We start from the raw sequence: 18,530 nt of genomic DNA on the forward strand, positions 1-18,530 counted from the left end.
CCTTTAAGCTCGAATACTACATTTTTCTTTACTCAGCCATTGTGAGGAGTTAGAATACAACTACTTAAAGATGGTCCCAACCCACAGCGTAATGACTCTGTGACCTGCGCAAAAGCAGGTTTTGAGGTGTGGCTAGCACAGAGAAAGATTTTGATGGTCGATTTTGCTTAGTCACATCCCAAAATCAGTTTTGGTGCAGCTTGAAATCGCGTGTCGCGGTGGTTACCTCCCAGCTTAATGTTACACGAATTACTATATGCACTTTTTAAATGCATATATGTATGGTACATTCCATAAATCCCTTGAGAAAGTCTTCCAGGCGAAAAATGTGAATCTCGGCAACCGTAAGAAACTGACCAAGACCTGGAGATTTGTTGCGCTTTTTCATCTTACATTTATTCGCCTCCACTGCAGGAAGTGCATTAGAAAAACAGCTCTACAGGGTGATTCAGAAAAGATGGTAAAAACTAAGAGGAGATATGACAATTGTTTGTATTGGTGTGTACTATCACCTTTTACCTCACCCTCCCATCTTTTCTGAATCACCCTGTATACGTACATTGATCATAGCGGCTACTATGGCCCGATTAGGGCATTGAGCGTTGAGCACGGAAATATTTGTCAACAAGAGAGGGGGGGGGAGGAGAGTACACGTTATAACCTCCTACATAGTCTTGCAGGCTCATAACTTTAACTTACAGTAAAAAAAAATTAGTCTGGTTAAAACGTACGTTCAAATGTAAACCGAATCCCCGTAACTATAAAATAATTTTTTCCCACTATTATGATATTGGTTAGTTCTGTACTTTGCAAAAGTGAAAAATTGGTGAAAATGAAAATAAAAATATAGCGAACTACCATGGTAAAATATGATACATGGTAAATTATATAGTAAATTTCAAATAATAAAATTCATACATTGAAGTTTAAACTGGAAACAATCCATATCGTACAAAAGTATGACTATTAGGATATGATTCATCACAAATTTTCTTCTCATTACGCTTAAGAGACGATTTATCACAAATTTCGTTTTCCTCATCACGCTTAAGAGACGATTTATCACAAATTTCGTTTTCCTCATCACGCTTAAGATGGGATTCATCACAAATTTCCTCCTCCTCATCACTCTTAGGATATGATTCATCGCAAATCTCCTCCTCATCACTCTTAGGATATGATTCACCGCAAATCTCCTCCTCATCATGCTCCCTTCTCAAGGGAGGACTTGCATATCCAGCGTTAGGACATCCATTTCTGGAATGGTAGAAAAACCGAACGTTAATAAAAATGGCAATAATATCTCTCAACAATGTTTTATTTAATAGAAATTTCTTCAAGTTTTTAAAAGTTTATGGAAAAACACATATTATATCAACTGCCCTTCACTTTCAAAACTCGTATGTGTTCGCCATTCAGACCTTATTCGCGTCCCGCATCTATTTATCGATTTAAAAGATTTTCAGACATATTCTGACATTTTTTTCTTGAAGATAAATTAGACAGTAATTTCTCATACATACAAATATGTCTATATAGAGAGAAGGTGGACGTAGAGTCGATAGTATACAGTCAACCCTCGGTTAATTAATTCGTTCCAGAAGTTCGTTCGCAAACCAAAATAGTTTTTCCCGTAGGAATCAATGTAAAATGAATTTATCCGTTCCTGGGACTCAAAAGTGTAAACTTTTACAACAGCTTCTGTGCACAACCAATGGTTATAATTCCAACACTGTAAAAAAAATTCCTATAATTCGAAAGAGATGAAACGCAAACGAAATGAAAACGATGCAAGTGCAAAGTCTGGTTTCGTTACTATTTCGTTATCTATAATCTCAGTGTCAAAACCCTCAAAATCTCCAGTTGCAACACTATCTGGCCAGCGGTTCTCAACCGGTGCTCCGCGGCGACTCGAGGAAAATAAAATTAATCAGTAGATTTGATAGAGATGAGTAAATAAGAGAGGCCTACAAGGCTCTGCCATAAAAATCATGTACAAAAAATGGCTCCTCGAGTCAAACAGGGCTCCGCCATAGAAATTATATACTGAAAAGGGCTCCGCGAGTCAAAAAAGGTTGAGAACCGCTGCTCTAAGACAAACTGATGGTTCTGTAAGGCACTTGCTGCCCAGCTTTGCAAATAAGAACTATGCAATGCAGGATGATGGAATAATGTTTCTAGAAGTTACTGTTAGTTCTATGTCAAACATTATTGCAAAAAACAACTTTAAAAAACGTTCCCCTCAGAGCTTCACAAAGTTTGAAATGACCTGCTAATCCATGGACTGGAAAAGAAAAGCAGTAGTTGGTGGCGGGACCTTTACTCTGATGAAATATAATTCTTCAACCAAATTCTGCTGTCCGTAAAAAAAATTTGTAATTTCAGATTTCTGAAATATGCTTCATTCGGGATTAAGACACGTTTTGCGTGTTCCTAAACCGAATCATTTTTGTTGTTCGCAAACCAAGACGTTCGTAAACCAAGGGTTGACCTTATTTCAAAAATTATTTTAAAAGCAACCAGTTTGCGCATAAGAGTGGGATTGGCTGTAAAATGCTTGTCACAGTAAAGCATGTTTTTTTATTAATGAAAAAATCAACAAAAAAAATACGGTAAATTGAAATTTCAAGCAAAGATAACACTGTTGTAGTATTGAACATATAAACAGCAGCAGCAAAAATGTGACAGAGTTACAGTACATACTGTACAAAATCTGTTAATCGCTACAGTACCCAACTGTCTGGGGAAATATATTGTTATATCTGTATATGTTAACAATTTTTTTCTTTTTTGACTTGATATTAAAGTGTTCCGGACTATGTTACGAAGCTGGGCAACGGGGTAACCGTTGCCCAGCTTCGGCAGAGTTCTGGCGTTGATTCTTTCAGTACATATTGTACAAGCTGAGTTCAATTATTTGCTCAGTGAATATCTCTGCAACCATTGATTTTAGAAACATACTTTCGATTACGATTTTTTTTCTTTCAAATGACATACGGCTACTTCGAATTAAATGATATTTCTGCAGGGTTGTATGCGTAAAAATATTGAAAAATTAACTTTTTATACAGTTCTCGTGTGCTAAAATGTGCAGTAAGTAAAAAAGTAGAATCTACTACAAAAAAAAATCATTTATAGAAAATTCCATATATATTTTTAAATGCATTATTTACGGAGGTGTTTGGTTTTGAAGTTTTCAGCATTTATCACTAATGATGGAAAGTGTGGTTCCAGGGCTGTCTTAAGAGTATCATAGGCTCTCGGGCCAAGTGATTTTCCAGAAGTCCTACCTGCCAAATTTAGTTGCTGACTCTCGAAAATTTCCAGATCTCATTTTTGTGTGAGGGCCCCCCCCCCCCTCTTCCCTTGAGGTGTGTGGATGGGCCAAGCGTTAAGACGGCACTGCGTGGTTCACAAATTAAATTCAAAGCTGTCGAAAATGCTGTAAAGATTTTTTCCCCTCATTTTACATCTTGGACCTTAAAAAAAGGGGTAATTATCTATAATAATAATTACCAGATTGATATTTTTTATTATATAAAATAAGGCTGCCCAAGTGGCAAGTGGATAAGTATCTGACATAGCGGAGATAAGAAGCATTAGAAATAAAAATAATTTGAAGAAATTAAAAACCGTTGAGTAAAGTTCATTCAATTTATGTAGTCTCTTGAAACTTCAGAATCTGACTGAAAAGAAAAAAGATTGAGATTTATTTTATATACATTATATATACAGGGTGATTATAAAAAACTATCCCGACATATGGGCCCCTAACTATCATACCATTCACAGAAACTGAATGAAATTTTGGCATAAGGTATATTGAGGTATGCGCTCAAGAATGATATGGAAAACAACAGTGTCACTCTAACAGTTACGGTTACAGTGAGAAAATTTCGAAAATATCAAATGGCAACACCAAGTTTTTTGTATTGGAATGCGATCTCCATACTGAAAAACACTAAATAGCGTTGGAATGGCACCTGCAGCACGAAAATCCCCGGAGCTAGGCAAGGAAAAAGTAAAAAGGACTTTGCCGTGCACCAGAGCATTAATGTTCGTTTCATTCGTCACACCGTTTCTTCGGCTGAGATCCCAGCCTGATTAGTCCTCCACAAGGACACGTGGAAAATTTGTGAAACACAATAAAATGCTTTATTTTATGCTGCTTCTCTGTCCTTATTGGTTGTCCTCACTTTTAGCCTATCTAGTGCCGGTGATTTTCATGCTACAGTTGCCGTTCGAACGCTATTTAGGGTTTTTCACAATGGAGATCACATTCCAATACAAAAAACTTGGTGTTGCCATTTGATATTTTCGAAATTTTCTCACTGTAACCGTAACTGTTAGAATGACACTGTTGTTTTCCATATCATTCTTGAGCGCATACATCAAAATACCTTATGCCAAAATTTCATTCAGTTTCTGTGAATGGTATGATAGTTAGGGGCCCATATGTCGGGATAGTTTTTTTATAATCACCCTGTATATTTAAACTAATGCAAACTTTTGAACACAGGGGTGTCACCACAACATAATTTTATATCTTTAATATTTCCGTAAATATTGCATATAAAAACATTGAATTTTCTGTAAATGACTACTTTTTTGGAGCGAGTTCTAAAATTCACAAATTGGAAGTTTTAGCCCACAGGAACCACGTAAAAAGTTAATTGTTCTATTTTTTTAAGGTATTCAAACCATCAGAACATTTATAGCATTTTAAGTAGCCGCCATTTGAAAAAATTTGTAATTGGAAGTATGTTTCTCTCTATATATATATTCAAGTGTTACAGAATTATCTTTGAGCAAACAATTTGGGACCGCCTGTATATACGAGTATATACAGGGTATCCCATCAAGACCACCTAAACTCTGCACAGCCAGATTTCTCGCTTGGAATACATAAAAAATGACCAAAGAACTGTACCTGTACGACACATAGTTTTCAAGAAAAATGCGAAAGAAAAGTATGATGGATGTGATATGAGGAAAATAAAACTTTATCGGAAACATGAACACATCGGTATTTGCATATGTTGTTTACATAGGAAGATGTTCAAAATATCTACCGCGCATATCGAGGCTAGCATGCGCGAGCCGTGGAATGACGTCAAGCCATCGTTTGAACAATACCTTCTAGAGCAGACTGCTTTAGAAGGTATTGGTTTGAATCGTATTTAAAAGGCTGCACAGCGTGGCTTCTCGTTAGCCCCGCTGCACAGGATATGACGTCATACTTTTCTTTCGCATTTTTCTCGAAAACTATGGGTCGTACAGGTGAATTTTTTATGTATTCCAAGCGAGGAATATGGCTGTGCAGAGTTTGAGAGGTCTTGATGGGACACCCTGTATATACATATAGAATTAATATATATACATCAATATATATATTATATATGTATACATATCTGTATACGCATACAGAATTAACAAAAATATGACAACTGTACAGAAGACAATACAATAAAATAAAAAAATAGTATCAACAAATACATTCACTCTTTGTGACCTACAGGGACTACATATCTTTCCAGCAGGCCTATAACATTAGCATTTGTTTCTATCGATAGCAACCATCTTACCATCACCGACTAAGTTAATTAATGATTAGGGTGATGAAATTTAGTATATTATTTCGTATGCCTGCTGAGAATTTATTTGTTAGAATATCCAAATCGACATAATCAAAAGCTCTTTTCATATATAAAAATACTTTGATATAATATTTATCACAATACATCTATTTTTGAAGTTGTTACTCAGCTCTACTACAATGGCATTTTGTGGCTGTTTTTTTTCGAAAGCGATATTAGTTTGGATGAAAAAAAAAAAAACTTACCGTATTTAGAAAACTAGTTTTTTTTAATGCATCTCTATAAACTGAGAAAAAAAGTGGAATAATTACCATTGGCGTACGCAAAGGGGGGAGGGTGGGGTTCTAACCCCCCTCAAGCCGAGATTATAGTGTTATTTTGCAGGAAAAAACAAACCCCCCTTGAGAAAATTCTGTGTACGCCTATGATAATTATTATCTTTCTATAAAATTTGCTGAATCATTTATTTTCTGTTTTATAGATTAGGTGTATAAGAGAATATTTAGTTCATAATAAAAAAAATCCATTCAATAGTTGTGAATTGACAAGGTTTTTTATGATATCAAATAATAGTAGATGATGGGCATCTTTTTTCTCGTCCACCTCGTTGGGCATTTTGCCTGTTGTGGGATTGTATTTGTATTTTTCTTAACATTTTGAAGTCTGATATGTCACACACATTCACTTTTTTTTATTTTCTTTTATTTCTGTAGTTATTCCCTTTAACGTTTGATTGTTGGTTTCTGAGAAAACATAGAATTGATGGAATTATCAAACATTTCCCTGCGTTGTGAAAGAACACTTTGTAATTTCTTCTGCTTCATCTCAATTTCTTCTAATAAAGTTCATTGTTAAATCTTTAAAAGCATTTCTCTAAGATCTGTAAATACTTTATACGATAGGGTGTTTCACGTTTTTATTTAATACGTCTCTATTGTAATCTTTCTTTTTCACGTACCAAACATTTTTTTCTTTGATATTTTTTAAGAACTATTTTTAAAATCTCAGTCACACACACACCCCCACACAATTTTTATTCTCCAGTGTCATACGAAACTGTTTCTCATATAATTTTCTTTGGAAATATATATATATTTTTGTATATTTTGTGTTTATTGTATTTTTTCCAATCTTTTTAGTCCAAAAAACCTGAATTCAGTGTCGAAACATTCATAAAACCAGGGACGCCGGAGGTAAAAATAATTGATGTTGCTCAAAATTCACTGTGTAAACATCACATTCGTAAAAATATATGTGCTATGACCATATGTCCGGATTTCAACAAATGTGTCATGTTTTGGGTAAGTCACCCACTACTTGTTTCTAGCGCAAATTTTTTGGTTGTCGGAAAGATAGATAAAATTCCACTGGCAAACGCGGGCGGGGGAGTCTTGAGCCAAGATTATGGTATTTTTCTGCAATAAAAAAAATGATCCTTTCGGAACACCAGATGCATCTGGATAAGGAATAGTATACAGGCTCACTGTTCAAACATTAATAAATTCTGGGATGGCGGGGTGAGTGGTGCTTTTACGGTTGGTAGTGCACAAGGAGCGAAACAAACACGAATAAATAGCAATTTAAAATTCTAGATTTTATTTAGTCATACTCAAAAGAGCGCTATCAGGACAATAAACTACCCCTGGAAGAGTGTTCGTTCACCCACGAAAACACCTAGCAATGCTACGTTTAAAGCGCAAAAAAACAAAAAAAATAATTTTGTTTTTCCAAGTGAAAATTTTTGTTAAAACCAATCATTCTTAATTCGGAATAAATGGGGAAAATCATAAATTTACTATAATTTGACCACGAAAATCGATTTGTAAACTTGTAACACCCGAAAAAAAATGTTCTTTCACCTCAGTTTTGAGGAAAAATAAGTGATCGGTCACTGTTTCAAACAAATGTGTTGACTCGAATTATGCAAATGAAACTGTTCGCGTAAGCGCAAAGTAACCAGACAATGTGTAAAAAGTGAACCCAACACGGGTTTTAATCACCACAATTTTTTCTGAAGTGTAAGAGATGGCTTCCAGAAGATACTTTCTCATGATTTTAAAAAAGGGATAGTTTCCATGTTGAAAGATGGTGTTTCTCAAAGCGAGGTTGCAAGAATTTTCAGTTGTGCTCAAAGTATGGTGTGCTGTCTTTGGATGAAATATTGGAGGACTGGCGGGGTGTAGAAAATTTGCCTCGATCTAGTCGCCCTGGTAGTACCACAAAGAGATGATAGAAAACTGATCGCCATTGCCAAGAAAAATTACCGTGCCATCTTGAAACAGCTGAATGCAGAGTGGGTGAAGTACAACGTTCGCGTCTGCAATCGTTTGCGAGAAAAGGGATTCAGGTACTGCAAATCAACATCTAAACCCATGGCCCCCACATCCTGTAGCGGGGCCCCTTCTGTAGTTAATTAAAGCGTGCAAAAGCAAAAAAAAGATGATAATCGTCCTGGGCCCTGTCAGCCCCCCCAGGGCCCTACAGTGAAGTGAGGCCTCAGTTGCTATGGTGTAGAAACCACGTCCACTGGGCATGAATGATTGGAATAAAGTCATTTTCAGTGACGAGTCAAAAATCAGCTTGGGGACTGGAGATAGCTACAATTCGTCTGGAGAAGAACAGAAGAAAAGTTTGAAGATGAGGGGCATTGATAAAAGAACTAAATTTTATCGTTCGTTTACCGTGTGGAGTTCTATGACAGCTGATGGATTAGGGGAACTAAGCATCGTGAAGCGTACAATCAACTCAGAAGTCTACATGGGCATTCGTGAAAACTTTTGGATTCCCAGTGTTGAAAATTGGTTTGGGGATTCGACTGACTACGTTTTAAGACGACAAATGCCTGTTGCCATCGCAGTACAAAAGTTGAGAGGTATCTAAGAAGTGCTAACATAACAACGACGGACTGGCCTCTGCCAACAGTCTTAGACCCAATCAATGTTTGGCACCACTTGAAGAGGGTAGACTCCAAAAGGCCTAATAACGTCATGGAACTGAAGCAAGCAATTAGGAACTGCTGGGAAGAAATATATCCGTCGTACTACAAACAACTTATTGCTTCTATACCCCAAAGGATGAAAGCCGTCATCCGGGCCAAAGATGGAGTTACGAAATATTAAATTTCTTATTTGATATGATCCCATATAATCCATACCTTTTATATATGATCCCATAATCCATCACTTTTTTCCTCAAAACTGAGGTGATCGAACATTTTTTTCTCGGGTGTTACGAGTTTATAAATTGATTTTCATGGTCAAATTGTAATAAATTTATGATTTTTTTTCATTTATTCCGAATTCAGAATGATTTTAACAAAAATTTTCACTCGAAAATTTTTGTTTTTGTTTTTTGCGTTTTAAATGTAGCATTGCTAGTGTTTTCGTGGGTGAACAAACACTTTCTGCCAGGGGTAGCATGAGCCTTGTTTGAATGGAAATATGTGTGAGCACGTTCCCGCGTCCCTGCATAAAACTTTGTATTCGTTCGTTATACATCTCTCGTCGAGAGGCGTATTCACAAGGAAAATTGGGGGTCTATAGCCCAGGGCGGAAAATTCAGAAATGCATAGTTAAGAAAATTTGACGAACGGAATAAGAGCGGCAAAATCCGCTTCCGCTCTCGTCTAAAATACTTTTAAGACGTATGTGGAAAATAAAATTTTCAAAGCTTTCATAATTTATTCTGTGTCGATTTGTTTCTTAGGCCGGTATTTACACTATAAAAGTTTGATAAAATTCCTTTTATAAAACTTGAAAAATTCAGCCAATAAAGCTCATAGGTTACATTCGAGCAAATGAAACCCATAATCTTACTGGTTGAACTTTTCAATATTTATAAAATAACTTTTAAAAAACTTTTATAGTGTAATCCCGGCCTTAGGATATGTATGCTTTATGAAAAAAAGAACTATTACTGTGGGTAATAGGCAGTTATGATTTATACAGGGTGCATAAGCAAAAGGGAGTACGGTATTTTACTGGTGAACCGTTGATCCTAGAGGCATACTTGCAATTAGAAAAATTATCCAAAAAACGTATAGTACCAACACCTTCTATAGCAGAAAGCCTCCACGCGAAGCTTTGACGTCACTGAAGTCGCCCATTTCACCTGTAGCCATTGGATATAGCAGGCCGACGTATGCGAAATCGTGTTGAAGTGCCAACTTAAGCCAGGTTTTCCAAGAAGCAGGTTTCTACAGTGCGTGCAGCGTGAAAACGCTGGTTGGCCAAAAAAACTTGAATTTCAAGTTTTTAACCAATCGTCGTTTTCACGCTGCACCCGGAGCAGAAATTCAACTCCTAGGAAAACCCGGCTTTACAGAGAATTTTTCAAAAAATTTTCTGAATAACAGATGGCAAAAGCTTTATCCCAAATTGCGTGTCATTTAAATCATTAGAATTTCCTCCATTAACAATCTCCTGAGTTCGGAGAGAGAGAGAGAGAATTAGTTCAATTTCGATAAAAAAAATTAAATCTTTAAAACAAAGGATTAAGTTATTTTTCTTTAAATATTTCATTTTTGGATGCAAATTGATTAATCAAATAATTTACAGTTCCAACAGCAAGAAAATTTTGGATTTGCATTTGCCAATTTTTTATGATTTAGAGAAACCAAACTATCTTTGCTATCCGATGAATGAACTTAATAGATAATCCACAAGATGACAGTGTTGCGTTAAAAGAAAAGACACTATTTTCCTTTTGAAAACAAGTTTAATTCAGCATCATCACCGATTTGTGTGCAATTCAACATTTATTTTCAATTTGCATCAAATGCATAACAAGAACGAAATCACGAACAACCAACAGGAATCTTTCACCAAACTCTAGGATAGGAATACAGGAATTTGGAGCCACAAAACTTGCACACTGGGCTAAATTCATCTTTTTTCGGTATATGCCAGCATCTTGCACACCGAATTTTGTATTTTTTATACCTACGCAACAAACGAAGTTACAAAAATTGAATTATTAATCGTGAATACAGAAAATATCTACGGTCACCGTAAAGAACTCAAGTTAAATCGGTGCACATATTCTCCACCATCTTCCTACACATACATAGATACTATGATGCGTAAGCTATTAGAATATATCTAAGATGCCAAAAAATATAGGGTGATTCAAATTGAATGGGCCGAAAATAAAGCATACCTGTGAATGCTGTAATTAATTTATTTTGATAATTTAAATTTACCGTGAAATTAGTTATCCAACTTTCTATAGAAGTTCTATGCGTGTCCCTGCGGTGACACGGCAAATGTCTATGCGGTATTCCAGTTCCCGTCACACTCTTGATAGAATATCCCCTGTTAATGAGTTCAACACGTGAGCTATCCGCTGCTTCAGTAGCTGTAAGTCCCGAGGAAGTGGAGGCACGAACACTTTGTCTTTAACAAAACCCCATAAGAAAAAATCGCAAGGGGTTAGATCTGGGGATCTCGGTGGCCAAGAAAGCAGTGGCATATCATTTGATCCAGCACGGCCAATCCAGCGATGGGGAGTAGATGAGGTATTGACGTACGTTGTTATGCCAATGTGGTGGAGCACCAACTTGCTGCAGAAGGAAGCCGGGAACCGCTTCCTCTGAGGATATAACCATTCTGAGAGAGTCTTGGTAAATGTACCCGTTAATCGATTTTTCCACGAAGAAAAACGAACCAAAAACACAACTGCTGGTTACGGCGCAGAAAACATTCACCTTTGGAGAATCATGCTTTCTTCTTTTTTCTTTCAAACCGAGCACAACTTAGGTCTGTCACCATATTTGGGCGATTTACTACCTAGTGAGTTGTGCCGGAAGTGTAACTGTGTCTGTACCTAACAGTGTGAGTGCGTATGTGGTGTTGTGTTTGATTTTTCAGTGCTGCCATCTATATTTCAGAAGTGAAGTGAGTGATGTGTTATGATTGAATTACATTTGTGCTGTTTGTAGGTCTGTTGCTCTCTGTGGAGAGACTTTTTAAAGGGGAGATCGGCTCGCATTTGCGCCTTGAAGTTGGGAACCACAGAAAACCAACTTCAGCCTACCACTGGATAATCATGTTGATGTTCCGTTGTTCCATGTGGATTTTCCGTGCCCCAAATTCGTAAATTTTATGACGGTTAACTTTGCCTCATAAGTGAAAGGTGGCTTCATCTGTATAAACACAAGTCTGTTCGCGAAACCATCCACCTCCAGCTTATCTTGCAAATTCACACAAAGCTTTACGCAACGGTTTGTCGGAAGGTTTTAAAGCCTGTACCATCCGAAATGTGAATGGCTTGAATTGTAGACGCTTCCGTAACATGCCACACCGTTGTTTGAGGCACATTCAGTTTTGCACTGTCACGACGCGTTGATTTTGTGGGACTTCGTAAAAACGTTTCACGAATTTTTTCAACTACTTCGGTTTTGGTGGATGTTCGTCCTGGGCTGGTTTTCTTGCATAAGCAGCCCGTATCCTGAAACTGCTTCATCCACCTTACGATGTTGTGACGATGCGGTGGCTCTTTACCAAATTTCTTGCGAAAATGTCTTTGTTCGACAATAAACAATGATGTTTTGGCGTATTCGAAAACACAGTACGCTTTCTCCTGCATGGATGGTGCCATTTTGATTAACAGCACCTCTAGCGGCGATTTCATAACTGGAAAAATTTTCGCTGTTGCCAGATAAAACTTGTATGATTGCAGTTTCAGAATAAATTTGTTTCGACTAAATAAATCAATTACATAAATCGTTCTATGCTATTCTTATTGGCCCATTCAATATGGATCACCCTGTATAAGGTGATGAGCTTAACTCATTGCAGTACTTCTATAGTATGTTAATTTGCGTTTGTATATGACGATCAACAGTTTCTAGTAAACAAACTAGATGTCCAGATTAAGATACGACATAATTCGGGGCTGAAATAGTATGGAAATTTCAGTGTGGTCAAGAAAAAGCAGACCGCGTTTAAGTGAGATTTAAGTTTTAGACAGGACTGCATGCTTTCACCTCCTCACGTACAGGCTATTGGCAACAAATTTTCATGATCACTATTAGAAGTATCGACGATAAATCTGATAATCGATTAACGTTAAAGAAGGTAAAAAAAAACAGAAGAAAAAAAAAGAAATAGTGGGAACAGTTAAGTAGATAGAGTAGGCCTGCAGCATATTTCTCCTCCGCTCTTCCCTCCCCTACATATTCTATTCCTCTTACACATATACAGTAAAAAGACAAAGTGTGTTAGTGGGGGGGGGGGAAATCACTAAACAGAGGCGTGTAGAAAGAACGGGGAGGGAAAAACAACTTCAGTTCATAGGGTTACAATAAAGCTTAGTAATGAAGAAAAAAGAGGTAAGAGACGGCTGGAATGAATTTATTCCACTGGCATTTGGATGAGATACTTCGCCCGTGGTTGTAAATTGGTTGAAGAGAAAATCCTTTCTCTTAATGTCAAGATAACATCCACAATCATGGACAATACAGGGTGATTCAGAAAATATGGGAAAACTTTAAAAGGTGGTAGTACACACCAATACAAACAATCGTCATCGAAGATGTGTGTTTCATGTGTTTCATCACATGTGTTTCATGTCATCACATGTGTTTCATGGGCTAACATGAAACACAAACGCGCGAGCGCGTTTCGAAACGGCCGCTCCGCAAACGTTAAAACGGCATTCCTGTTGAAATTTATCGGGAGGAAAATAACACCATGCATGCAAGATGCAAATGTAACCGGAGAAGAAGAAACCGTATGCATCCGTTCCGGCAGTCCTTGTACGACCTTCATCAGACCGGGAAGCAAGAAAGGATCCCGTTTCGAACAGCTGCCAATGCAAGCCAGCACATCCTAAAGATAGGCCTCTGCACTGTTTGCCATAAACATCATTCAGACTACCTAGCAAGTTTGCCACATTTTGAAACACAGCATCCTATTTCGTTTCTTATTTTGGCTTAGAATCTTCCTGATTGGCTCACAAATACCGCATAGTGACTGTATGTGGGGCATAGAAATCGCCAATTCTGAGTCCAATCATTTCTCTTCCTCACAACGATGATACTGGCACGAGCAGGGAATTTTTTCCCCCTGAATATTCTGAGAAAAAATGGAAAATGGACTACTTATTGACGTCACAAGCAGACTGCGGAGGCCAATCTATAGGAGGTGCTGTGCAAGCACGCTAATGCTTTCGGATTGGTAAACCGCCTGTGGGGAAAACGCTCACCGCAAATTCGTGCTGCCTCTGGTATTTCCGTTTGCAGCTCCGTAAATGAAATGCATGTCTGCTTTTTCAATATTACTAAAGTGCGCCATTATCCCGTTATGTTACAACTGCTACACGCTGGAACAACTGCACAAGGCTGTTGTCCGCGCCTTTTATTCATTGTAACGCAGATTTGTGCATACGGTTTTTTTTCTTCCCCAGGTTACATTTTCATGCATGGTGTTCTCCCGATAAATTTCAACAGGAAAGCCGTTTTAACGTTTGAGGAGCCGCCGTTTCGAAACGCGCTAGCACGTTTGCGTTTCAATTTAGACCACGCATTCTATGACGACAATTGTTTGTATTGGTACGTACAATCACCTCTTCGTTTTTACCATTTTTTTGATTTACCCTGTATAGACCACAAACAAAGTTTTCCTAGTCAGTCAAATGCATCTATACAAAGAACAGTCGAGATGCCAACATCACTACAGGAGAACTTTCTAAACCATTGATTCTGAAACTTGTCACTCGCGGCTTCTTTGCCTTATTCATGGTACACATCTGCGGCTCCCCAGAATACTCTTTAGATATTGTGCATTCATAAAAGAACCACTTCAAAGTATGAATAGGTGCACACGCCAATACTTCCATTTCGTCTTGACGCCCCTAGGAGTAGCGACGCACACGGGGGAACACGGTTCTAAATGGATAGTTTTTCGAATCCTGTAGAATTGGGTTTCAATGTATTCACTATATCTTTCGAGCACTCCCCGCTAGCGGACAAAAATTTCGGTCAGATCGTGTTCGGGGCTATATGCTAGGGCAGTGGTGGGCAAACTCATTAGTCAACAGAGCCAAATATCAACAATACAACGATTGAAATTTGTTTTGAGAGCCAAATTATATAAAGAGAGAGAGATTTGATATTTTATTTATATATATTACTCGACACTACATCTTCTTTCACTTCACAACGCTCCCTAAAATTAAACTTAATAAACAGTTTATTAAGTTATTATTTTACTTGTTATCTTACGGATATCTGGCTCCCTTCTCTGGGAAATGTGCGGAACACGGGTTCACTGTAAGCTCGTCCGACGAGATGTTAGCCGGAGGACGTCGTCGATGAAAGCCCAAGGCACTCCATCTTGTGGGGCAGAAGCCCCAGGAACATAGTCTTCGGATGGTCGTCCCTGGTGGATTGCTTCAGCAGCGATGACTGATGTTTGATACAGATGGAGAGGTGTGGCCACGGGAGAGGCGTCATGCGAGATGGTAGTCCAGGAGCGTCGGCTTCAGATGTGTGGCCCCTGGTGGATGGCTCCTAGCAGTGTTGACCGATGTTGGATGCGGATGGAGAGAGGTGGCCACGGGAGTCATCGTGAGAGGTGGTAAGGTGGTGGTCGAGGAGCGTCGTCTTTAGATGTGTGGCCCTGGTGGATCGCTTCTAGCAGTGTTGACCGACGTTGGTTGGAGAGAGGAAGCCTCGGGAGGCTGTCATGAGAGGTGGTGGCCCAGGGGCACAGTCTTCTTTGATCTGGCAGGGTAGAGGTTGACGTTCCTTACTTTGGAAAACATTGCATGTCGCCCCATGTTCTGAGAGGAGACTCATCTTTTGAGTCTATCTACCCCGAGTACCTTAGAAAAAAGCCTCGTTTTCGACAACTTTTTCCCGAACTTCCCAGTTTCGGCCCGAAATCCAGTTTTGATTGGTCGTGGAAGTGTAACGTGACATCAGCGTCAATCTTTCACTGTTTTTTCGGCAAAAAACCGTGAAAAAGATGATTCACTTGGAAGGGGAGGGAGCGAGAACAAAATGGCCAAAATGCGTGTCTGAACATGATTTTGCAAAAATCTGGAACTTTTGTGCTCCCGCACGTGGTATTTTGGGGAAGAGCCACACTCAAGGGGCCAAAGAGCCGCTGTTTGCCGACTTCTGTGCTAGGGTATCTGTGCGGGACCCGACGTGGGATGGATGGTGTGAAGCTGGCGCTGTGGATGGTGTTTGGGTGGGGGCCTAAGGAACCCACTTGGACCCTGAGGGGGCTTCCCTCACCCATGGGCTGGGCCGCTGGGAGCGGGGGCCCACGGGCTTCCATTCATGGAATGCGTTGGTGGGTATTTTTCCGTTTCAGTCTACCCCCCTCCGGGGTAAAAGACAGAAATCGCCAAGCGATAGGACTAGGCTGTTGTCGGTCATTAGTTGTCTTTCCCGATGCCCACGAAAAAATATCCATGTTTCTAAGAGCAATAGGCTGGGACCTGACTACGGCGTGGTTGAGGTTGGGGGGGAAGGCATCATCTATAGTTTTATTCTGTCAACGCACAGATACAACTGCAACCGCTGAGCGCGGTTTTTTCAACCGAGAAAATCCACATTTTTTTGGACGGTTGGGGTAACCGGAAAGCTGCCATCATGTATTGGGAAGGCTTGAGCTCCCTGATGACGGTTCGGCTGGACCTGCGGTTGCTCTCTTCCATTGTCTATTAAGTGGTTTGACAAGGAGGGTGATGGGATTTCGGATGCACTGGACAAAGGAATTGCTCTCCTTCTCAGGCTGCCATAAAAAAATGAGAGGAGAAGACAAATTCGAGGAACTGTATGGTGAAGTTCCATGCGACGGAAACTAATTCTTTGTTTGGCGCTTTTGCACTGATAACAATAAAAAAAACCAATGAAGAAAAAATTAAATTTTTCTAACCAGTGAAATTTTTTTCCTTTCCTACATGAGCATACATTGAAACTCGGTTATAATGACATTCATAAACTAACGTGATTACGCTAAAACCAAGATGTATATTTTAGAACACTTGAATGAAATGCATTGGATCCCGATTATAACGTTTTAGCAAAAAATCAATTAGTTACTTCATCCAAAAGAGGACAAATTACCACGGGGCCCAACCATTTATTATAAATTCATAAAAAATTAGAAGTAAAAATAATCAGACATCTGAAGGAATATATTTTTATGTTTGCAAATTCTCCATATCAAACTTTTGAAACATTTATTAAAAGCCTAAGTATGAACCGGGGATGAAATATGTCCCTGAGAGCTGCATTGTGTGTGTGTGTTTTGCTTTCATTATTGTCTTTTTGTTATTTATTTTTGTATCGTATATGAATGTGGCTGTCTATCTGTTGTTTTTGCAATTAAAAAAAACCATCTAGGCCAGCGGTTCTCAACCGGTGCTCCGTGTGAACTCCCAAGGGCTCCGCGGCCCTCGAGGAAAATAAAAAAAGAACCAGTAAATTTGAAAAAAATTATTGATATTTTTGAATAAAAATAAATCAGTAACTTTGATGAATAAATAAAAAATAGGCTTATGGGGCTCCACCATAGAAATTATATACTGGAAAGGGCTCTGTGGGTTAAAACAGATTGAGAACCGCTGATCTAGACAAAAGGTTGTATGCGGGTAATATCGAAGAGTGCACTAAGACAATTTTCACACCTACCGTTCTTTTCAAGCAGTTTTTCATTTACATACACACACAAAGCCGCAACTAGGGAGAGCGGGTCCACTGTATCGAGTGCTGAACTAGGGGGGCGCCGAATTGCCCCTTTAACACCACTCCTTCTAACCTTTCCTTACACGGGGACGCCAAAAGCTTGCTAGCTCCAGTTAAAAAAGTATCCAGCTGCCACCCTGTCCTTAAACCTTGCAACATACATACTGATGTACAGGGCCACAACGACATGCGTGGTCAGCCGGGGCAAGCACGCATTTTGGCGTCCCCTTTTAATATTGAAGGAGAGATGAAAGGTTAACGTTTGCGCTCCTGTCTGGCTCGGAGTTCGGGGCATTAGTCAGTGCCGTCTTAACGCATGGGCCCACCCGAGCACGGCCCGGGTGCCTCAAGAGAAGAGGGGCCTCCCAAAAATGAGATCCGATTGAAATTTTCAAGGATTTACCATGTAGGGCCTCCTAAAAACCACTTGGCCCGGGGGGCCCATAATACTCTTAAGACGACCCTGGCACCAGTCCCACCTGCTCCTCTCTAGTTGCGGCCCTGATGTCGTATGTACAGGGTGTTAAGCGGGCCGGGGTAGCAAGTTCAGAGGGGCGGCAAATTTGAGTAATTCGTGGTCAAGAACTTTAAATTATAACGTGAATAGGGGAGCAGAGCAATTCGAATAGCCAGCACGTGGCGAAGCCATAAATCTGTGTCTGGAAACAGATTTAGTGTGAAGCATGTAAATAATTTCGTATAAATGAATCGTCCCCAGATGAACATTTTTGGGAATTAAAAGGTCTAATGAGTATCATAATGTTTTTTTAAAAAAAATTTGATTTTTTACAGTTTTTAAGACATGAAATTCAGAAATTTCATTCCGATTTCCTATCTGAATTTTTTTTTTCCTGACCATCAAAAGAAATATATTTTTTTTAAATAGGATAGGAATTTCCTTGACTTTTCTTTGGTCATATGGGGTTTCCCAAAATTACAATTATTGTGCTTAATTTCCATTAATTAGAAATTTAATTAATTGGAAATTTACTTCAATTACAAAGAAAAACGTGCTAAATTCATGGCCAATAATTTTCTTCAAGCCAAAACTTCAAAAATATGTTATTTAAATAGTTTTTTAATATATATGTTATTTAAATAAATTATGATGATTCTAGTCATCATATATAAAAAAATTTGTGCGATTTGGTCACGAATCGTAAAAGCATCAATAATGGGTCAACTTGTAGGCTGTCTTTCTTCAACTCTGAATTAATTTCAAATGGCAAATA

The 18,530-nt window shown here is 38.7% G+C and overlaps 1 protein-coding gene across 2 annotated transcripts in view; it reads right to left on the bottom strand.

Annotated features, from left to right (window-relative positions):
* Positions 1–829: 829 nt before the first annotated feature.
* LOC149079914 (uncharacterized) overlaps positions 830–18,530 on the bottom strand; it is a 44,565-nt gene continuing 26,864 nt past the window's right edge. Inside the window, exon 5 of one of the 2 annotated variants that reach the window (XM_089238712.1) lies at positions 830–1,257. In XM_089238712.1, coding sequence (XP_089094838.1) covers positions 927–1,257 — 331 coding nt within the window. In that variant the 3' untranslated portion in view covers positions 830–926. Of the gene's footprint in view, positions 1,258–10,303; positions 10,538–18,530 lie in introns of those variants that run through there. The other variant, XM_089238713.1, reaches the window with a different exon arrangement.

This window comes from Pholcus phalangioides, unplaced genomic scaffold, assembly GCF_987345545.1.
Source record: "Pholcus phalangioides strain wild (caught in Gottingen) unplaced genomic scaffold, Ppha-v1.0 ptg000011l_1, whole genome shotgun sequence".
Classification (NCBI taxonomy): Eukaryota; Metazoa; Arthropoda; class Arachnida; order Araneae; family Pholcidae; genus Pholcus; species Pholcus phalangioides.